Raw genomic sequence first — 23,623 nt, 5'->3', positions numbered from 1 at the left:
ACATAGGGAAAGTTATTTTTAATGCACTATTGCCATCAGCATGTTCTAGTTATGAAACTACATTTAACCCACAGTAGAAATACTTATAACTGGAGGTGATTTGACTGTAAGTTAACACATACAGTAGTTTAAAAGTTAGACTACTAACATTGCACTGCAGCTTTCATGCTCAAGTGTACCTTTAAAATAATTGTGCACTTACTGGTGTGATAGCTTAATATGCTTTTCATGGTGAGTGGAACAAGAAGAGAGAAAAGAAAGTGATTTAATAATGGAGACTAAAAGCTTCAGAGGGTATTATTGTGACAGAAAGTTATAATAGCTTCCTTGATATTTTGGTTATTACCTCTTTTTGAACAAAAGTCTATGAAGTCCCTATATATGTAAACAATGCATTTCATCTGTGCGTTTGAGTTTCTGTTCAAAATATTTTAATGCTGATAGATCTGGAAAATAAAACACTTACTAGACGTGTGGCCTTCATGGTTTATGCTTTTGCTGAGGTAGCCTTGTTCTGAAACTTTTACGTTAATTATGCTACAATTAACATGATTGTCTTTGTTATAGTTTCAGTCTGATGGAAGCAAACAAGAAGATAAAGAGAAAATGGTGAGTTTACTTTGGAGGAAGGTGTTTTTATGCAAGATTGCAATTGAGACCAAATGTTTAATAACTGTACAACTCTACAAAGAAGAGTTTTATGCTTTAACAAATGCATGTTAAGTCTATAACTTGATTTTGGGTTGATTTTTGCCTTGATAAAAGGCAAGTTTGAGCCAGTCACAGATTGGGGTTTTTTTTTGTATTCCTGTCGTCTTTTTTTTTTTCTTCTTTCTCTTCTGCATTCCTCAAGCCTAATCTTGTTCTTTGATTCCAGTGCATTCTACTACTTATTTGCTCAGAATCAGCTGGAGTACCTCCAGCTATTTATTCTATAAATATACTTTTCATGGTGGCATCTTGTATCTTAAAGAATTTACTGGGGAAAAGCATAGAGAAAAAGAGAAATTAGAAGTAGGGGAGGTGTTTAATAGTACAGTGGCTCATTTTTCTTTATTGGCTAACTTATTTCCCTCTGAATTTTCTCATTTATTGGATTATCAAAATTGGTCACAATGAAACCCAAGTGTCCAATTGAGATCTAACTCATGAAAGCAAGTTGTTTGTTTGGGTTTTTTAAATCAACAAGCAAGTGTTCAATACCAAGTTTGTGCAGTTTGCATTATTACTTTCATTATTACTTATTACTCCTTTTTTTCACTTGTAATGATTTCCTGACTTCCTGAATCATTGCAGAGAAAATTAGTCTCTTCTGGGTCATTTTTTTTCTCTGTTTTCTTTTGGGGTTTGGGTTTTTAGGTTTTTTTTGTGGGTTGGTTTTTGGGGTGGGTTTTTTTTGGTGTTTTTTTTTTTTTTTTTTGCCACTATGGTTATTCTAATATAGTTCAATGGGAAAGAGAAATGTTTAAGAAAGGGTGAGGCTAGGATACTGAAAACATGGAAATTGGTACTGTGCCTTGGGAACATATATAATGCCTTCAGGTTTTAATCTGGAATTTTGCAAATGGAAGTAGTGGCAAGGAATACCTTAACACATTGAAAGCGTTTGCCAAAATCTATATTCTGCTGTCTACCGTATATAAATTTTTAAATGATTTATTTGATTTGAAAATATGAGTGCAACTTGCTGTAAACTTCAGCTTTGCTCAAATATCTTATATAGGCCAATAAAATATTGACAGTATATATGGTCCATAAATTATCCAATAAAAGATTTATGATGAGAGATAATTTGAAGTCTTTTTAGATTTTTGTTTTTGTTTTGGAAGACTTAATCGTGTGGCAAACTTGCATGTTCCTAGTAGACTGAAAAAATACAATTTGTGCATATATGCATAGCATTGCTTCTGATGTAATTACTTGATAGTTACCTTGAGTTTTTTGTCTTTATCTCAGGAGATACTGTTTAGCTGTTTGTTGAGTATTACCGATCAAGTCTTACTTCCATCTCTTTCTTTGATGGACTGCAATGCATGCATGTCTGAAGAATTATGGGGAATGTTCAAAACTTTTCCATACCAGTACCGGTGAGTAGAATTTGTTTCCATTCTTTGGGAGCTGTCTCTTGAATTGTCGGTACTAAAAATAGCTTTCCTTTCTAACCTTTCAAGGTACCGTCTTTATGGGCAGTGGAAGAACGAAACATACAACAGTCACCCACTTCTAGTGAAAGTTAAAGCTCAAACCATAGACCGAGCCAAATACATCATGAAGTAAGTTGTCTAATTCGATAAATAATTATCAACTGTGATACAACATATTGCATGTCACCAACTGAAGAAAAAACCTTGACTAATACACTCCCTTTCTAATGACTCAGTAATTTCACTGGTAATCCTTGTTCATGAAGTATTTAATGTACTGTGATTAAAAACTGTCAAATAAGTAAGGATACAGACAAATTTGTCACCAGCAAGGGTATTTCATCTCTGAAAAATGTTCCATTAAATGATTTAAAACCTTTTCCATGGGTATGCTGCTGTTTGATAAATTGCTTTCCTTATGGAAATGTCAGAGTGCCACATATTTTCTCTAGGTATGGAGACTCTTTAATATGAGGAGTCTCAAAAATCTTGTCACAGTTACTGTTTCTGTAGGTTTGAAAGTAGGGCAGTAAGTTGAATTGAAAGGCATGATTCATACTCATCTTCAAGAGGGCTCACAATAATTTCAGATTTAGACATCTAACGTTTCTGACGTGATTGTCAGGGATTTGGGTTCTCCATTTGTTGTTGCCAAAAGAAAATGCTATGGTTTTACAATAACTAGAACCTTTGTAGAAAGGCAAAACAGAATAATTGTTACTGGGTAAAACACTTTGGACTTGGAGCTGTGAAAGGTAGAAACAATGATGTTGGTTCCTCTCTGACTTGCTGCATAGCTAGCGTGGACCGTAAAACTTTACATCCCTTCTCTTGCACAGGTTTCAGTTGTGCAGATGAGCCATAGTGCTGTCAGTTGGTGAGATTTGCTATGTGTACAATTTACTTTTGTGTATCGACTTCAGGTTTCAGGTTAAGCTCGTATCTTCAGTAGGGAATGCTGTGGAAGTGTAACACAATGAAATTAATACTATTTTTCAGTTAACTGAATGCCACAAATGCAGAATGACTTACCTGTGGCTAAACTAAACTTTCAGGAGAGATTAACAGCATCACATGCTATTTTTGTATGTGGTGTGGGTCCCACTGACAATTTCCGAATGCAAAGTGCTCAAAGTTGAAACTAGAATACAGACCATAGTAATATAGGGACAAGTGGTTTGTTTGTACTCTCTGCATGTTATAGGATTATAAATTTCAGATTCCCAGAGGAGCAGTATTTCTATGCCTAGATTTCTTAAAAACGCCTCTGCTACTTGGAATTTAATCTCTGAGACTAATAAAGGTATTTCTTTACTGGAACTAACCTGTTGTTTTAATATTGCTTTAGCTTGTCTATTGCAATAAAATATGTTCTCTTTTACAGGCGTTTAACTAAGGAAAATGTGAAACCCTCTGGAAGACAAATTGGGAAGCTCAGCCACAGCAATCCTACAATTCTGTTTGATTATGTATGTAGTTACATGTATTTGAGTACTATTTCATCCCTAACAATAGATAGTATAGGGAGGGACCTGCTGTCTTAGTGAGAGAGCAGTCCTATCTAATTTAATGATTTTTTTACTTTTGATGCACATTTAAAAAGTTAATTTGCTAGTAGCGTACAGGTCTGAGATACTAAGTATCACAGTAGCTCTTGAATAACCACAACTGCACAGAAAACTAGACCCACTTATTTATAGGAGTAAAGTATTTAATTTGAGATAGCTGAGGTGGGTCTCAGAGGTACAGGGATGTGCTGATCAGGTTATGCAGAATGCAAATTCAAGTTAGGTTGCTGTGGGCAGCTGTGTGATGAAGATACATCGGGATCACTTAGAAGAAAACGTAAACTTTTGAAGTCTGAAATACACCTATGAAGTTGGGGAGGATTTTTAAGAATACTTGGTGTTACAGAATGCTTGAGAGGTGTAAAAGTATGTTGATGGACCTCCACCTTATTCAGAAATGTGACTTGTGATTATTGATCTACTAGTTTTAAGATGTTACTTGAAGAAATTAATACTGCAATACTCATGCACGCACCTGCATGTCATGTACCAAAGAGAACATTCTAAAACTTAATACAGTTTACTCATATTCTTTCATGACCTAGATTAATTTTTTAAAATAGTCCTTTACAAGTAGCAACAGAAGCACAGCTAAGGCTTAGGATTCTTAAGAAAACTTAAAAAAAGTGAAATGTTTTGTGATTTTATTTTTTGATAACTGAAAAGAAAAATAATTCTACAGAATTGTTTCTACATATCGGAGATGTCTTTCATTGATATCTCTAAGGTACTAGATAAATTCATGAGATTACATATTATTTTGAAAGTGGTTTAGGACCTTCTGAAAAACTAATTTCAGAGGATGTTTTGTGTAGGTTTTGAAGACAAGCATTGTTAAACGGTGTTGATTTATTATGGGGAGTATAAGGAATACGTTCCTGTTCAGCTGAATGTCTTTTGTAACTTTCAGATTTTATCACAAATACAAAAATATGATAACTTAATAACTCCGGTGGTTGATTCATTGAAATACCTCACTTCACTGAACTACGATGTTTTGGCATGTATCCTTTTATGTAAATAAATACATCTAGTTGCTGATGAAGTAACAGCTGTAGACAGATTAGATCTGTTGTCTGTGAGTAAATATCTTCTATTGTTTTGTATTCTTGCTGCTCTTTGCTGGAAATTTTAGTCAAGTTTGCAAATACCTTTGCACTCTTAGTGGGTTATAGAACCTTCTCTATTTGTTCTTTCACACGAAGAAAATTATACTTTATTTTTAAGGGGTTTTTTTACTACTTTCACTCTGTTCTTGAAGGTGTGGTGATCCTGTAAACTGTAGGTAAACACTGCTTTTTAAGTTACCATTGCTTTCATGATTTTATTTTTTTCTAACTATGTTGGCGGATCCCATATATCATGCTTGCTGTACTTGCATATCATGCTCATATATTACAAATTGTGGAGCTGGAAAAAACAAGTCTGTGTAACTTTTCTTTTTACAAATTGAGGAAAAATATTCTTAACTCCACTAAAGACTGTATCATTGAAGCTCTGGCAAACCCTGAGAAGGAAAGAATGAAGCATGATGACACTACAATCTCGAGCTGGCTGCAGAGTTAGTATTTTATTTATTACATTAATGTTAAAAATACTTCACATTCCCTATGATCTACCATACTACTGATCATTACAATCAATATTTCACTTGGATCTAACAGCTAATTTTTAAAACAAAACAGAGAGTTGGCAAGTTTAATCAATAGGAAATTATTTTTTCTATGTATTATGTATTTTCTTATGTATTGCAAAAATGTCTAACATTCCACACGTATTTTGTTAATGCTTATTTAATGATTAGTATCTCATGAGGTGCAGTCACAGCTATTTCTCCTTGCATTAGGTCTGGCTAGCTTTTGTGGTGCAGTTTTCCGAAAATACCCAATTGAACTTGCTGGTCTACTTCAATATGTAGCCAACCAACTGAAAGCTGGGAAAAGGCAAGTCTTGCACAATTTTTATAATGTATTATTTGTGTGTTTGCTGATACATGGGCGCTCGATGCAGTAGTTACTCTAGTAGCGGTAAAGCTCCGTGCATAATAGGAAGGTTAAGAAATCTAAATAGCAGAAAGAATAATACCCTCTTTGGTACATTATTTTTCCTCTATTTGTCTAGCTGTGACATACTATTTTTGAAGTACTGATTCTTCATCTGTAACTTCTTCTAACACAATTTTCTTAACAAGTAACCAGACGGGGGGAAAAAACCACTCTGTTGGTCTTGGTATTGTCATAGAAATGATTGTACATTATTTAAAAAACAAATACCTGTGATACAAAAGGGTGTGGCTGTTATAGTTTTAGATTTTTCTTTCTCATAATGCCTTCTCTGCAGGGATGGCTTTTAACATTTTAATATTATTTTAAATACTTTGTCCAATTTATTTAATGGCAGTTGATTGCTTCTTGATATGTCAGTGTTAATCATAACTCAAAAAAAATTTTTTAAGCAAGGTTTCCAGTTTGAATCTTCCTTTTGTCCTTCCATCATCATCACTTAGTATTATTAGTTCATTTATTTATTTAATTTTAATGTGTTATTTTTATCACATAGGTGAGTATCAACTTTTTTCTATTATGAGTCCCCATATGGTTACTGAAAGACAGCTTACCAGTGAAGATAACGCAGCATGTTATTTTAGGGTATTTCTGTTGAGAAATCTAGTTTTTTCCCTTCCCTGCAATGTAGACACTCAGTCTCATGTGCTCCCCTGTCCCAAACTTATTTTGTTTTCTGATGATGGTACAATCACATTGAGCTACAGAGGAAGGGTAAGTAATGTTTCTTGTCTTTCCCCAGAATTAATTAATAAGATTAAGTACTTTGGGAAAAAAAACACAACAATACAACCAAACAAAAAACCCAAAACAAATTATTTTTAATATTCAGTTTAGTTTGCGATTGTAGAAATAGAATGGATTTACCACAATGACCAGTTCCGTAGGACTGGGGTATTCAAGTATTTGAATGGGATTATATGCTAGTATTGCATAGTTCCTAGACAGAAAACATGCTGATGTTTGGAAAAGCAAACGGAAATATAAATAATATAAATCATTTAAATATTAAACTTTTTTTTGAAGGGCATGGATCAATACTTCTTATGAGCAGGTTACACACATTTCAGAAGTTACTGGAAAATATGGCTGATTTGAGTGAACATGAATGCTCTGTTGAGGAAAAGTCATTGCCCATATAGAATTCAGAGCAGGAAGTAAATAAAGCCTAGTCTCTGAACGGGATGATTATTGGAATGTTTTGTATATTCTGTGTTTTAAGTAAAAAGTGTTTTCTGTGTTCCAGGTAACCTCTCCAGACTAATTTTGCCAGTAAATTTCTAAGGCTGTGTACTATTTTAAAAAATTTAATTAAAATTTAAAATAGTCCATGTTCATGAAAGAACTATATAGATACAGTATGAAGCATGTAAAACAACAAAAGGGAGTGATAAACTTTTATGATTATTTTGTTGATACTTAATAGCACCACACCCACTATTATTTTCAAAAACAATGAAATTGTTCTGAAGGGGTTCTGAAATCCAGCTATTGAATGCCTGCATTTTTTTTAAGTACTAACTTCTTACTTTCAATAAAGAAATCCTTGTGCACTCAGCATACTGGTTTCTTCTTCAGAAAAGAATTAAAACATTTTAATGTGCATCACGGTGTTGCGTTATACTGTGTATTGAATGTCATAGCTTCCATTTATTAAACGAATTTTCTTGTTTTTACTTCACTTTTCTGTTTTCTGTGCAGCTTTGATTTACTTATTTTAAAAGAGGTAGTACAGAAAATGGCAGGAATAGAAATTACAGAAGAAATGACAATGGAACAATTGGAAGCAATGACTGGTGGAGAACAACTAAAAGCTGAGGTGTGTTTTTGTTAAATTTAATTAATAGTAGCTATTGCTTATTAATGGTGGTTCTAAAGAGTCTAATTCATGAACTCTGCCGGTATAGCTGGGAAAGTTGTTACTGCTTTCATCAGAGACCTTCCCACTCCATTGAGCTTACAAGCCTTGCAGACAGGCAGCCAAGACAAAACGTATATGGCTCATGTATACAATGTAAATGGCTCATGTATACATGCGCCTTAATTGTTGTGCTTCACAGCATCTCATATTAACGAAAGCAGCCTTCATTATCCCGTGATAGATGACTGACCTGCAAATTACAGCAGCCAGTGAGCTTGTATATTGTGCAGTCCTGTTGCTTTAGCCCTGCTCTAGGGGTAGTAGCTCCCTGTTGAGTGGAGTAACATCTTAAACCATTTTAACAGTTAAAACTGTTGCAGCCTTGGCAACTTTGGCATCAAAGACCTAGTTGAGTCTGACCTAAACTCAGCTAGGTCAGACTAGGTCAACTGACCTAGACTCAACTCCCTAGGGAGTTGAATAGCTATAATTGGAACGAAAACCTGAGTAGTTTAAAAATGGTAGTCTAGAAACAGAGTAGAGACTTTGAGCAGATAGCAGCAGACCTAGGTCTAAAATGCAATGTTGTGATGCCTGAGCTGAAATGTCACTCTTCATTTACTGTCTAAAAGACTAATTAATAGTATGAAAGGCCAGTTAGTTTCCGATTCTTACATGCATACATTGCAGTACAGGATCCAGAGAGAGTTTTATTGGCAGACAGGAAACTGTATTGATGTTAATTCATCAGTATTTCTGCAGTTAGAAGCACACATGGTTTCCATTTGTGATGCACTATTTCCAAACTTGGGCAACTATTTCTGTACTACGCAGGGTGGATACTTTGGCCAAATCAGGAATACAAAAAAATCTTCTCAGAGATTGAAAGATGCGTTATTGGACCATGATCTTGCCCTTCCACTGTGCCTGCTTATGGCTCAACAGAGAAATGGTGTGATCTTTCAAGAGGGAGGGGAAAAACATCTGAAGCTCGTGGGAAAACTGTATGATCAGGCAAGTACAAACACTTGCATTTGTAAGAACCCCTCCTTTTCTTTGGTAACTTCTAGTGTATCAGCACAATATAAGAATTCAGCACAATAATTACGAATATATAAGAATTTTCAAAATAAGTTGCTGTGGTCTCATTAAAATACCTGGGTTTATTAAATATATATTATATTGACAAGTGACCTCTGAGTGAAAGATTAAAACATCCTTTGTCATAAAAAGTTAAGTTCTTATTTCTTAATGTATATTGTACGTAATGTATATTTCTATTATGTTTCTCTGATCTTTGTTAGAGGAGCTTTCTTTGGTTTTTTTTTTTTAAAGCAGCAGCCTGAATTTTGCTGCCTTAGGCAGTAGGAACTAGTTTTATTTCATTCTGGTAGAACAGAATGCTCTTACAGTTCTGCTGGCTTTCGTAGGGCTTGGGATTTTTTGGTGGCCTTTTTTTTTTTTTTTTTTGGTGGTTTGGTTTTTTGGGGGTTTTTTTATGTGCAAATAGAGTTGAGTCAGCATTGAGTGACAGAAGTCCGTGGCATGGAAAATTTAGCATCTCTTCCGCCATGAGAAAATTCTTGCTCCTCTATGTGTTAACTTTTTTGAAAGCTTTTTCTTTTTAAGATCTCCCTAACTTCACTTTTGAACAAAATAATACTGGTTGCTAACTATTTGTATTTTTCACATGTAGTGCCATGACACCCTGGTACAATTTGGTGGATTTTTAGCATCCAACCTAAGCACAGAGGATTACATTAAGCGAGTGCCTTCTATTGACGTTCTCTGTAATGAGTTTCACACACCTCATGATGCTGCATTTTTCCTCTCGAGACCCATGTATGCACACCATATTTCAGTGAGTAGAACTCTTCTGTTTGCTTGCTGTTAGTGATGCTTTATTACATGTTATTAATATATGTGTTAGGTTCCTGCTAAAGTTTGTTGGAGAAAAAAAACTTGCAGAAGCTTTATGAGTTGAGCTAGAAAGAGAAGCCATGGGCTGGAACAGCTTATCCTTTATTCTGCATAGAAAGTATGGCCCATGTGTCAGCTTTCACAGAACTGACAGAATTTGCAGCTAAGGGAGTTGTCTGTTCTGATGGTTTAGGTGATCAGTAGGAATTCTCTCCCTCCCTGTTCCCCCAAAGGTGTACGTTCTTCTGCAGATGTTTTAGATGGATTTCTGCTGTGGAGGAAAATGTTGCAGCTGCCAAGATGTGTGGTATCTCAGGAAGTGTCAGAAATAAATTTGTCTCTGCACATAAAATGTTAAATATCGAGAGCAGTTTTTACTTGGTGTAGTATAATGTGTTACTGTAACAACAGGTAGCAGCATCATGAAGAAATATAAATCCATCCAATATGGATAAGCACAAAAAGTTCTGTACAACGTTTTTGAGTGCTTCATGTATGTAAATGACATCTTATGTGTGTAAATGTTTTTTATATGTGTATAAATGTTTTTTACATAGAAAAGCTTTTGAAAAAAGATAAATTACATTGTTTGTCTACAAAGATTACAAATTTTTCTTTTTCCTTTTTTTAAACCACAGTCAAAGTATGATGAACTAAAGAAAGCTGAGAAGGGAAATAAACAGCAGCACAAAGTTCACAAATACATTACATCATGTGAGCTGGTGATGGCTCCTGTTCATGATGCTGTGATTTCTCTGCACCTTCCCAAGGTTTGGGATGACATCAGTCCTCAGTTTTATGCTACATTCTGGTCTTTGACAATGTATGACCTTGCCGTCCCACATAGTAGCTATGACAGAGAAGTCAATAAACTTAAGGTCCAGATGAAAGCCATAGATGACAATCAGGAAATGGTATGTTTATATAATTTTATGGTCTAGTTTGAACTTTCTAACCTTGAAAGACACTTTTTTTTTTGGGGGGGGGGGGAAATCTTGTATTAGGGTCGATTTTTAGATCGGTTTTTTTAGTGAGGTTTTATGTCACCTGATTCACCCATTCTGATTTGTCACATTCACATAATTTGGATTGACTCTTTCTTATAATTCCCTCATTAAAAGTACTAGTGGCTTCACTAACTGAAAATTACTGGAAAATCTGTGTTTCAGAAAGCAATCTTTGACAACCTATATCTATGGCTTAGCCATTCACTTTTGTCTTAACTTTAGTCAGCCGGTGTTCATAAAATCAGTTGATCTAGAGTAGAACATCATTTAGTGAAATAGAAAGCTTTTCAAGTATTCTTTAGCATTATCAGGAATTTGATTGCTCTGTCTATAGCAAGTGTTAGTATAGTACTAAATGAGTTGCATTGACATTTTATAGCCTCCAAATAAAAAGAAAAAAGAAAAAGAACGTTGCACAGCTCTTCAGGACAAGCTTCTTGAAGAAGAGAAGAAGCAGTTGGAGCATGTGCAGAGGGTTCTACAGAGACTGAAACTAGAGAAGGATAACTGGCTTCTGGCAAGTAAGTGTGTGTAGGGGAAACACTCTGGTTGTTTTCGTAGTCATCACCGTCCCCAGAACTAAAAGTTCAGCTTGCACTAATACTCTTTAAAGTTGATTTTTTAAATTTGATCTCTTTATATGTTGAGGTCTGTTAGGCAAGGTAGACTTGTAATTAGTATCTAATGTGTCTTTGCTGCAAATGCTGAGTAGTTGCTTTTCAGGGATATGTTTTGTTTGTTTCTTGCCATGCCAACACCATTAAATATTGCACTAATTTAGGAAGTAAATAAGAGATTGACCAATTCAGTGGAAAGTTGTAATTGCAAGATGGCTTGCATTTAGTTACTGTAGTTAGAATGCTGCTAAGTTAGTATAATTGCTACATTGCAAGAAGGCATGTGAACTCTCAATGAGTGGTTTGAGTTAACTTACTTTCTTTGAGTCCTGTGATTAGGAGCAATATGCCAGTATTTGAGTGGTAACATAAACCCTGTTCCAGTCACCAGATAAGTATTGTGCCAGCCTAACAGCGCCACAAAGTGAAATGGCATGCAAATGTTTCAAATGGCAGATACGCAGGAGGCAGAACAAATTTTCTCTGACAAAGCCTCTGTAATGTTTCATATTGATTGTGAACTCTACTAGTATGGTTAATCTGAAATGTTTTTCTCTAGTCAGTTTTCTTCTCTGGAAGAACTTTCAGTTTGTAACTGGAAGTAGTGTTCGTCTGTCCCAAGGAGCCTAGCATAATCCAGTGGAAAAGTGTTTTATTGTCAGACTCATGTAAGATACACCCAACTGATTTAATGAAGAAACATTGGCAGTAAAATCAAGAAAGGTTATTCCCTATAAGTATTTAATGTACTGATACGGACAGCTAATTAGCCACATGAAATTACTGGATGAAGAATTACTACCTGACACATCTACAGCTGATTGATAAATTTTTCTGCTTAAGGAAGCACCCAAAAGCATGTAGAAAATTGTTTGTGTAGCTATGATCTGTGTATAAACATGTACTCTTAATAATACAGGCATTTGTGGGGTACAGGGAATAGCTTATTATTGGCTCTTGAGTGCTTAGACTTCAGCTGCAAGAAGTTTCCCAGCATTGCAACTGGAGACAAACTTAACTTTTTCAGCAGTTTCCCCATTGAAAGAAATTATCGTTATATTAGCACAAGATTATCTTTATTATAGCACAAGAAATTGTGCTATATGAGGATATTGAACAGTGTATCCACGGTGGTAGTAATTATTATTATTACTTATTTTTTTTTAAAAAAGACTGGCTTCTTGTGGACATACTTTCGATATAGTGGTTATATCATTAAGAGTTGGTTAATTTTTGGCAGAATAAGTACACTGGTAATTTTAACAATTGGAAACTAGCTATTCTGACTGGCTGCTTTACTTGCTTTACTTTTACACTTTTGAAGTAAAACTTACACACTTGATTGTTCTATGAGCTGTGGTTCTCTTGGGGTTTTTTGCAAGGGGTGGGGTGTCTAGTTATGGTTTGTTCCGCTTCCCCCCCCGCCCCGCCCCCGAATGTCAAAGGCTTGTTATAGCCATTGAGGGGTAGATACTAAAGTTAAATAAAATGAACATACATTTTTTAGTTAAGTAAAAGCTGACAGACCTCTCTTGAACAAGCGTTATTCCATGAGCATCACAGAATCAGAACAAGTAAATCCTGGGTCTTATAGCTTGTGCTCTGCAGCCTGTGCAAGAATCCTAGTGCAAAAACACCAGTTGCCCTCATTGAGGATTATGACTGTTCTTCCTCTGAAGGCATCCATTTGCAGTCTTCAGTTTTGTGCTTTCATCTGTACATTTATTTTCTTCCTACCTTCCTTTTGTGCTGTACATCCCTCCCAGCTTGTTTTTATGCTCCTTGTTAACTGGGCAAGAGCTGCCATGGGACCAGTTTGGGTATCTGTTTGACTGTTGTGTTAACCAACCAGTGGCTGGTCAAACGAACAGGTAACTGTTGAGCATACAGTGCAGTCTTTTACTCAGTGGTAGAACGAAACTTTCACAAAATGTGTGTGTATTGGGGTAGTGGTTTACTGAAGACTGTTCCTCTATTTAAATTCCTGTAATTGTTTGGTATATGGAAAAATGATTGTTAAGGGATTGCACATAGCCAGCATGTTCTTCCATTTCTAAGGAAACTGAGCTGAAAGTCAACCCCATCTAGAAATGAGAAAACAAGTGTTCTAGAGAAATAGCAGATGGTGTTGCTTTTGATAATGTGCAGAATTTGAACAGTTGGAGAAGTTTACCAAAGTTTTTTCTGAGCCTGTTTTTTTTCCCCCCATTGCATAATAGAAGAATTTTCCCAAAAAGAAAGAAATATTTGCTACAACCACCCTCCTACCCACCTCCTTGTCCTCAAATGGTTAAGTGCATTTTCACTTTTTCTGAGCAGTGACAAAGATACGTCTGGAATACAAGCGGTCTGATGTGTGATACTGAACTTCTTGGGAAGAGAGTAGTTGAGTGGTAACCCATTAACTTTTTCCTTTTTCTTTTTTTCCCCTCAACCTCTTTGTTTTTGAAGAGTCTACCAAAAATGAGACTATCACAAAATTTTTGCAGCTGTGTATATTTCCTCGATGCATTTTTTCGGCAATCGATGCAGTTTATTGTGCTCACTTTGTAGAACTGGTGCATCAGCAGAAAACACCCAACTTCTCCACGCTTCTCTGCTATGACAGAGTAAGTAGCTAGAGCTCTGTGTGTGTCCTTAATTACTATTATGAGCATGCAAAACAAGTACCTCCCCCCTTGCCTCCCAAAAGAGGTAAACAAAATCATTATCTATGTTTAATTCTAGAAGCTGTGACAATCAAAAGTTCCCTTTTGTACTTCAGAATGTACAAACCAAATTTTCCTAGAGCTTCAGGGGATTTTTTTCAAGAAATTTTGTTTTTTGCTTATCCTAATGAGACTAGAGTTTCAGAGCAAAGTCATCAACAGTCTTAGGAGGTGCATTCAGGTTTTGCAGCCTTCCAGTGTTCTGCGTTAATACGGCCTCATCTAACCCTCCCATTTTATCTGTGTGTGCCCGACTGCTCTAGTATCAACTGTCTTATACTTGGCCCCCATAAGCAGCATCCTTAGGACTCTTCTCACCCTGGCGAATGGTGCTACAGACAGAAGACTGATTTGTATCATTGCTGAGACGAGGGAAGGGACTCCCATGGTGGCATGGGGAGTATTTTTGACAGCAGTAGCAGCCTGACTTTCTGGACCAAACGAGGCAGTTGGAGGAGGCATTTGTTCAGGCTGTTCTCATAGTTCATATAGCCATTCTTTTTCTCCTGTGGAGGAAAACAGTGGAGAATGTAGGTGGAAGAATCTTGCAGTTTGCATTCAGCTCTAATAGTACCAGCTGACTCTACTGTTCTGGGGTATCAGAACAATTCTGGCACTTACTGCTGTAAGAAGTCAAACTGTTAAGTTAGTGCATCGTCTGTACAGTTATAACAGAATTGACTATGAGCTTTGATCAAAAGGATGTGTATGAGGCTGTGTTGTAAAAAGTTATGGTGAAGATTGTTTTCATGTGAACATTTAATTAGGATTGTCTGGTTTTCTTTGAGATGAGACATTTGAAGTTATCTGTTTTGTTTTCATGTGTCCAAAAGAGCATTCTCACTCAAATACTCAGTCCATGTTATAGGTGACAAAAGGAGGCAACTGCCTGAGACCGATCTGACAAACCTGTGAGACCAGGAAAAAAATCCTTTCGCATCAGCTTTGCTAGGTGCTTACTTCTACCTGCTCAAATAAATCATTAATTTGAAAACAAAACAGTTATATGGCAGTGAAGACACACTTTAACTATGGAAAACTTGTGTATGTCAGCAGCAGCTATATGCAGTGCTTCAATTCTGGGCCAAGTGTGAAGGACCAGCAGTGGGGTAATAAAGTCTTGAAAGCAGACTGAGAATATTTTACAAGAGATCTCCTTTATATTTAGAAATCAGCTTAATGGTGGTTTAGATAAGAGAAATTTGAAATTCTTGTTGATTTGCATTCCTTTTGTAATTCAGTAAAGTCACTGTAACTTTTTATTACTGCTATTCACAGGTTTTCTCTGATATTATATATACAGTTGCAAGTTGCACTGAAAACGAAGCTAGTAGATATGGCAGGTTTTTATGCTGTATGCTGGAGACTGTGACTAGATGGCACAGTGACAGAGTCATATATGAAAAGGTATGTGAAGTTATTAAAATGTATTTGCTCATGAGAATATGTAATGGCCACTTGTGTAATTCGTCCCATATAAATGGATTTAGTGAAATCATTAGTTAGATGCAAAAACACCATGTGATTGAATTTTTCTGATGGCATAATCTTAGAAGTGGCTTTCTGTAATTCATGTAGTTTTATTAGAAGTAATTTTGTATAGTGTCAAAAAAAAAGTGTCTAAAAACCATCTTACATTTCTGATTTTCTCATAGCTTGTCTTGAAGATAATTTCGGGAGTATATGGAAACTCACAATACTCCTTGTAAAAGCTAGTTAAATCGTGAATAACCTTTTCTCTCACCCACAACTAAGACTTAAACATAAATAAGCTTTTAAAAAAAGTATGTGTGTAAGTCTTGTGAAGTGTGATCGTGTCTTAGTCTTTAGCGGAATCAGTGAAAAAGTGCTTCGATTATCGTATTAACTTTTGCGGAATTACTGTGTTTGTGCTTCCTGTAAAAAATATTTTTTTCCTTTTTTGCCTTTATTCGCATGTAGGAATGTGGCAACTATCCAGGCTTTCTAACTATATTACGGGCAACTGGATTTGATGGTGGAAATAAAGCTGATCAACTGGATTATGAGAATTTTAGACATGTGGTACACAAATGGCACTATAAATTAACTAAGGTAAATAAAGATGCTGAAAAACTTAGTTTTTTCGAAGCTTTAACAAAAAAACACAACTTAATTACATTTAATTTGTGTTCTAGGCTTCTGTTCACTGCCTTGAAACAGGTGAATATACACATATCAGAAATATCCTGATTGTGCTGACCAAAATCCTTCCATGGTATCCAAAAGTGCTGAACCTGGGCCAAGCCTTGGAAAGAAGAGTACATAAGATATGTCAGGAAGAGAAAGAGAAGAGACCTGACCTATATGCATTGGCTATGGGGTAACAACACCTTACTTTAAGAAAGTGGTTAAAAGTGGATCATGAAAGGCTTCTAAAGACTTGGAACTGTTACAGTCTAACATTTGATTTTTACCTTATCACAGAAGATTTCACTATCCTGCATCTCAGGGCTGGCCGTGTGAATGAAAACTTTCATTTTGTGCTGGATGATCACTAATTTCCTTTACAAGACTCTATTAAAACACTTTAAATAGTAAAGATTTCCACTCACAAGAGTATAGCTTAATTTTAGAGAAATAGTATAGCAGCAAGTAGGTAGGAGGGAGAGTAAAATGAAGAAAGCCAAGGGCTATTTTACATGACCACTTAGATTTTGGAAGTTTATATGATTCTAAAATGCTAAACTAAAATGTGTAGTTATGTTTTACATCTTTCTGTGATGAATGCAGAACCATCCATATGTGCTTGCCGGGCAATTCAGGTTGCCCTAACAGTTTTAAGTTTTGTCAGTAGGCTGTTTCTTCTGTGTGTTTGGCAGGGGTGTGTGTGTGTGTGTGGTGGTGGTGAAGGTGGTGTGCAGGTAGGGCTTCTTCTGTGTCTAGTGTTTCGTTTGTTTGTTTTGGTTTTTTCCCTTTTGAGCTCATCGATAAAGGGGGAAGAAACTGCGTATCAGTTGGGAAAAATCTGTGAAATAAATAACAGATGAACTGTTAGATTAGATCCTCATTTAAAGTTCAACCCATGTTTTGCTTTGTGTTTGTGCATATTTAACAATCTGTGCGACTTGCAGCTATTCTGGGCAGTTGAAAAGTAGGAAGCCTTTCATGATACCTGAAAATGAATTCCACCACAAAGACCCACCTGCCAGGAATGCTGTAGCTGCAACAGTACAAAATGGGCCAGGTGGTGCTGGGATGCCTACATCTCTCACAATAAATACAGTTAGACTCGAAGAAGGCACTACTGAGGAGACTGGTAAACAAACCTATGATTATTATTATTATTTTTATCTAGTAGAATTCTTCTAACATTACAGGCCACTCTCTCAAAATCTGGCTCGTAAAACTGAAAAGAAAAAAATAGAAATGCATTACTAAATAGGGTCAGTGTGTGTTCTTTACTTTTTAGCTGGTTTTGGGAGAGGGTGTTCTGCATTTAATTACCTATTTTAACTGTTAACTACACATGGTCTTATATGAGTGTGCTTAGGTACTTGTATTATTTCAACCAACAGGATGTATATTAACTTGTTGCAATAAAGCTGTCCTCTTTTTTTTTTTAAACAGAGAAACTAAAGGAGAAGTCTCAGGGTGTGGTGAAAGTTATTAATAAAGCTGTCAATGCTACACCGAAGGTGACAACAAGCAATGGAAACAGTGCTTCTAATAGGTGAGAAACATTATGCTTTGACATTGTCTATTTTCTTCCTTCCAAACCATAGAATTAAACTGGGAACTGACCTGCCTTTTCTTTTTTACTTTCAGGTTCCATATAAATTGTTTCCATTTCTTTCAAGTTTAGTAAATTTATTTATTAATTCATTTTTATAGATTATTTCTTCCAAAATATATAACTGTACTGGTCTGACACTTGTTAAATGTATTCCATTTTAGATAAATAAAGATAAAACAAAGGAAAACATTTGTTTGTTCTGATAGAGACAGCAAATCTGAAATTTGACAGTGACTGTTTCAGGAGTTTCTATCAAACCATCAGAAGTAAAGCTCTTTTGTGATAAAACTATAGCTGGGTTTGTATGCAGGCTAATTGGCCTTTTCATTTTTGATGCAGCAAAATTATTAAGGAGAAAGATGATAAAGAAAAAAGCGGGAAGGAAAAAGATAAAGAAAAAAAAGACAAGACTCCAGCTGCCATTCCAGAGATGAAGGCACTTGGGAAGGATGGGAAAGATAAACCAAAGGAAGAACGGGCAAACAAAGATGATAAACCAAGAGAAATCAAGGAGAAAACTCCAAAATCTGACAAAGAGAAGGAAAAAGTCAAGAAGGAAGAAAAAGCTTCAAAAGAAGAAAAGTCCAAGACAGTTGTTACCATCATTGAGTCAAAGTCAACTGCAGAAAAGGAAAGAGAAAAGGAGCCGTCCAGAGAAAGAGATGTAGCGAAGGAAATGAAATCCAAGGAAAATGCTAAAGGAGGAGAAAAGATGCCAGTAGCTGGGTCCTTGAAGTCACCTGTTCCCCGATCAGAAACATCAGAATCTGAGAGGGGTAAGTTTGTGTATTTAATTTCTGTTCTTGTCTAGAAAAACAGAATGTGTCACTGGAAAAATCACTGAGTGTCAAAAAATGCTAGCAGTGGTGAGAAAGAATTGCTACATAATAGCTAGCATTTTGGCTTTTAAATACAGTTAGCGCCCAAAGTAGGTAGGTAGGATATCTCCAAAAGGTGAACTGTGTGAATTTCACATTTCTTCAGTTAAGTGCCCATTTTCATAAAGCCTATCATTTTTTTTAGAATAAGTCTAAATGGTCGTTTATTAAAAGGCATTTGTATAAATGAGGCCTTGCAAGTTTTGCAAAAATTTAACGCAAAAACCTCTAGAGTATACTCTGAGTGTTTCATCATAACCTTTGAACTGAAAGAAAACAGGGGATGTGGAAGAGGTAGGCCTTCGTGTCCTTACGAAGGACGTGGTAAGCTTTATCAGTTCTTTCTTATATTAAGGATTGACAAATCCTTAATATTGATATCTTAAGTTTTTATAATCTGAGGCTGATGTTGAGTTTTATACTTGTACTGCTTAAGGCAAACCAAGTAAAGGAGGGTTGTAATGCTTTTCATTGGATTCACCTTTTCAGAGTCTTCATAGGAACAAATTCAGATACAGGTTTACCTAAAATGGAAGTTTGAAATGAGCATAATTTTGCAGCAGTTGTTCAGATTACACTTTTCCTGCAAACTTTCATAAAGAGGGTCAAGGCATGCTGGCAACTCTAGATAGCTTAAGATAGTGGTAAAAATTGAATTCTAGCTTAAATTATTTTGTTACTTCAAAAAGCCATATTATTAGATTATGCTCTTTTAAATATGTTTCAATAATGCTATTGTTCTTTTCTTTCCTCAGAACAAAAACGCCGCAAAGTTGATACACATTCTTCTCCATCACATTCCTCAACAGTAAAGGTTAGTATAGCCTGAGGAAGGCAGCACCCATGTTAGGCTCACAAGTTTGGGATGCCAATGTTCGACTTCCTTCAAGTTTTGTGCCAAGTATACACTGGAACCACTGGAGGTTTTATGTGGCATTAGAAAATGCATTCCTTTTCTTTATTGGTGGACTGTCTTTTTTTCTATAAAAAAATATTTTTAATTAACCAAAATAATGCTTCAAGGACCTAGCACAAATTTTGTAAATAGAGTGTGGAAATTGCAAGAGAATTTTTACACAGAAGTGCCTCATTGTTTTAAGCAGTCAGTTTTTTTGGAGTGCAATGGTAGCTACAAGCAAATGAGTCTTTGCAGCAGAGTGGAGCATATTTTTCTGCACTTCTATTGAAGAATCTATAGCACTGAAGATTCCTGGATGATACGGGATGTACGATACCTCTGAATTCATCAGGCTTCTTGATGAGCATCATACCGATATGTGCCTTCTAAGGAGGAGTCTTGAAAGGAGTTCCATTTTAAAGTCTCCTTGGTGATCAGTTCTCCTGTAGTTGTGTATATTCAGTGCGCATGCAGCTTCTGTTGTACCTTCCCTTCGAGGTTTGTTTATTTCCAATGGGTTCCCACCATGTTGAGCCCTGCGTTACGATAAAACCAGATGTGGCAACCAAGCCTACTACCCAGCAAAGAGAAACCCCAAGCATTCAAGCGCAGCACAAAACCATGGGCGTAGCCTACTTGAAGACTCAGGGTAGCCATTCCTTGCTCCATATTTATTTTGTTTCTAAACCATCTATGTTCATGGAATCTTTGAATTTGCAGTACGTTGAACATTTAAAACTGTAAGTTACTAATACTTCATCAAGAGCACTGTGATGGATTATGTGGGCCTTTAAACTTCACCATCTTACCAACTTTAGAACAAGTTTTTCCATCTTACCAACTTTAGAACAAGCTTTTCTTTTTTTTCTGTTTTTTCAAAGAGTACATCTTTTTCTATGTAAGATTTACTTGAAAGATTTAGGCTAATTTTGGAGAACTCAGCTGTTACTAGTTTTGGGGAAGCAGGTGACAGTGATAACTACTCAAAATGATGAAGTTTTTCCTTGCCTGTTTTTTATAAATGGCAATGTAAAGTCATTTTAGAGTGACTTCTACCACATTTAACTGAAAGTGGAGAATATACAGGCTTAAAAACATTTTAAACCTGTTTCACCTGTGTTTCAGCTATAGTTAGAGTTAAGACGATTTTTCTTTATATTTTGTCTTGGTGGGAGAGTGCTTTTTCACTGTTTTATGAAGAATTAGATATAAACACATTTTGTAGTTTACTTAATAATTGGGTCTAGAAAATAGATATGACTGTCTCTTTTTTTTTCTCTCCTTTCTTTTTAAAAAATATTTCAGTTCCTAGCTTTATTCAGTGTACAATATTAACATAAGATTTATTCCAGAAGGAGTAGCTGTTTTTGTTTCGAGGGTACAGCCATGCTTCCCAAAGTTCCTCTGAAAACTATTCCAGCTTACGTGTCATCTCCATTCATTTTCTACAGGACAACCTCAACGAACTCAAGGACTCTTCAGCAAAGGTTTGAATCTTTTAGACACCACCAAAGTTTACTTTCATGTTTTGTTGCAGAGAGAACTTAGCTTTTGGTCTTGTGGCAAACCCCATCAGAAAATTCAAATTCCATACCTGCAAATGCTAGTGTAGTAACAGAGGGATTTTTTCAGTCTGCTATATAGAACATCTGTACAGGAGAGAGGGATAGTTATATGGGAGCAACATGGTGAAAATCCCCTGAATTTACCATTCTGTCAATATTTTTAAGAGGTTTTATGGGTCAGCATCTTTTTTTGGTCCTCTCTGAAACTTGTAAATTCATAAAACGTCCTTGTGATTAAGCTATTTGTTTGGCTGGATAGTTAAAATAGTTCTAAGAACTGTTAGTTCTTTTTTTGATACCAACTAAAAACCAGTAGGTAGTTAAAAGATATTTGAGATACTTCTCTGGAATATCAGTACTCTTGCCCTCTTACTGCTGTTGTATTCATGTTTAGTGCTATAGTACGATATTTCTAAGCACCACAGACAACCTCCTAAATGATTATCTTTGCGTGTTTGCTTCCTGTAAACACGCTTCAGGTTCAGTATCTTACGAGAATGTATGCTAAAGAATGCTTTCAAGAGTTCATAGAATTGTAGAATACCAGGTTGGAAGGGACCTCAAGGGTTACCTGGTCCAACCTTTCTTGGCAAAAGCACAGTGTAGACAAGATGACCCAGCATCCTGTCCAGCCACATCTTAAAAGTGTTCAATATTGGGGAACCCACTACTTCCCTGGGGAAATTATTCTGAGGACTGATTGTTCTCATTGTGAAAAACTGTCCTTTTGTGTCTAGTCGGCATCTCCACAGGAGTAACTTGTACCCATTACCCCTCGTCTTTTCCATGTGACCCCTTGTAAAAAGGGAATCTCCACCTTCTTTTCAGCCACCCTTCAAATACTGGAATGTGGTGATAAGGTCTCCCGTAAAGTTTCTTTTCCCAAGGCTGAGCAGACCCTGTTCCCTCAGCCGTTGCTCATACGGCTGGCTTCCCAGGCCTCTGATCGTCTTTGTGGCCCTTCTCTGGACCCTCTCCGGCCTGTCTGCATCTATTTTGCATAGCAGGGACCAAAACTGAACACAGTATTCCAGGGGTGGCCTGACAAGCGTGAGTAGAGTGGAGTATGAGTTGAATGACATTTTGGAATATTGTATTTTAGACAGATTATGCAACTATGCTGTTGCTTTATTTAAACTCATACCACTTGCAAGTAATAGTCACAAATACTGTAAACTTGTAATATATTATGGTATGTGGCTAGTAGGAAATGGATCAGATCTTCTAAAGTTGCTAATAAGATTTTTTAATTATGCAGTCAGTATCAATGTGTAACTAAACACCACAAATGTTTGTCACTTGGAAAATGCTGAACATTAGGACTTTCTGGCTAACTTCTGGGTTTATCAAGGATTACTTAAGCATTTTTAAGATAATTGAATATAGTGGATTATCACTTCCTATTTTATATTTACACTACTGTTTTACTTGTAACTCTCTTCGTATAAACAAAATGTTCAGAACACTTTATATGGTTTAATTCAAAATAGCTCTGATTTTATAATGGACACTTGCTGATGGGTTTTTTTAAATTGAATCTTTCCAGTACCAACCGTGCCTACTTATAGGGAAGATGTATATAGGAAGCATCCTTTGCTTCATACAATTGACGAAATTATAGTGTTTATAGATTGAATCCATATACTTTCAAAAAAAAAATTTATAAATCATTGTCATGATATCTTGTATATTTCAGTTTTATGAAATTAGAAAACTATAATATTTGACTTCAGCTCACATCTATCTGAAGTGTGGTATGTGATAGCCTATATAATATTCTTGCTTTTCCCCTCCCTTACTGTATTAGTCAAGGTTCAACTGGTTAATTGAAACTTCACTCAAGTTTTCATTAGTTAAGCTAAATTTCTATTTAAAACTATTTATTTTACTTAACACATTGATGTGGTAATCAAGCAGACAGTGGAGCTAATTGTAATTAAATGATCAACAAACAGCTTTATTTTTCTAGTCAATTTGAAAAGTTAAATTTTAGAATTAACTATAATGTGTTTGTATAGATTTTAACTGGAAGCGTATTGCAGTTGTGTGGCTTTTTTTTGATGGATTTATTGTTTAAGTGCTTGGGGGGTGGAGAGGGTATCCAACTCTTTCTTTCCTCTTCCAAATGCTATTTTCTATTCTTTTTCACTTAATGAACTAATTTTCATTCTTCAGTGCCATTCTAACAGACTTAAGGCACTTCTTGACAGTGTTCCCTATACATGGTGTAAGACAAGTTAAATGCTCTTCTTTACTGCCATGTACTTGTTTGGGGAAAGAATGGGATATTCAGAAGCCTGTAAGATTTATGACTTCAGCTTCCACTGAACGTTAGTAGAAGTCTAGTGCTGTTGTATACTTACAGGCTTTCCTTAGTCTTGACTTTGCCCGATTTCTGGGGCAAGACCAATGAAATGTTGGTTTACATTGCAGGTTATAAACTAAATGGTGCCAAACTTGAGTTAGGTTTGTGTTTATTCTTGATGTGGCCTTTGTCCAAGTTACACAACATACAACAGTGCCCCAAATTTGATGTGGTTTCAGTTAGCAGCATTTCTAGAAGCAAGCTGATAAAGCCAGACGAGCTAAATCCAGCCTTTTCTTGTAAAGGGGGGTGGGAGGGATGCAGTTTTCCAAAAC

At 35.9% G+C, this 23,623-nt stretch overlaps 1 protein-coding gene across 1 annotated transcript in view; it reads left to right on the top strand.

Moving 5' to 3' along the window:
- Positions 1-23,623, top strand: part of THOC2 (THO complex 2) — a 51,454-nt gene that overhangs the window by 20,995 nt on the left and 6,836 nt on the right. The window contains exons 14-34 of the mRNA XM_010284974.1: positions 568-609; positions 1,957-2,087; positions 2,172-2,273; positions 3,529-3,613; positions 4,623-4,716; positions 5,193-5,273; positions 5,559-5,655; positions 7,477-7,594; positions 8,471-8,650; positions 9,333-9,497; positions 10,195-10,470; positions 10,943-11,084; positions 13,632-13,789; positions 15,167-15,295; positions 15,830-15,961; positions 16,045-16,229; positions 16,981-17,165; positions 17,477-17,579; positions 17,982-18,418; positions 19,276-19,334; positions 20,870-20,905. Of these exons, the coding sequence (XP_010283276.1) occupies positions 568-609; positions 1,957-2,087; positions 2,172-2,273; positions 3,529-3,613; positions 4,623-4,716; positions 5,193-5,273; positions 5,559-5,655; positions 7,477-7,594; positions 8,471-8,650; positions 9,333-9,497; positions 10,195-10,470; positions 10,943-11,084; positions 13,632-13,789; positions 15,167-15,295; positions 15,830-15,961; positions 16,045-16,229; positions 16,981-17,165; positions 17,477-17,579; positions 17,982-18,418; positions 19,276-19,334; positions 20,870-20,905 (2,937 nt within the window). The remainder of the gene's footprint in view (positions 1-567; positions 610-1,956; positions 2,088-2,171; positions 2,274-3,528; positions 3,614-4,622; positions 4,717-5,192; positions 5,274-5,558; positions 5,656-7,476; positions 7,595-8,470; positions 8,651-9,332; positions 9,498-10,194; positions 10,471-10,942; positions 11,085-13,631; positions 13,790-15,166; positions 15,296-15,829; positions 15,962-16,044; positions 16,230-16,980; positions 17,166-17,476; positions 17,580-17,981; positions 18,419-19,275; positions 19,335-20,869; positions 20,906-23,623) is intronic.

This window comes from Phaethon lepturus, unplaced genomic scaffold (assembly GCF_000687285.1).
Source record: "Phaethon lepturus isolate BGI_N335 unplaced genomic scaffold, ASM68728v1 scaffold17354, whole genome shotgun sequence".
Taxonomy (NCBI): Eukaryota; Metazoa; Chordata; class Aves; order Phaethontiformes; family Phaethontidae; genus Phaethon; species Phaethon lepturus.
The sequence above is the reverse complement of the archived record's forward strand: the minus strand, read 5'-3'. Positions and strand labels throughout refer to the sequence as shown.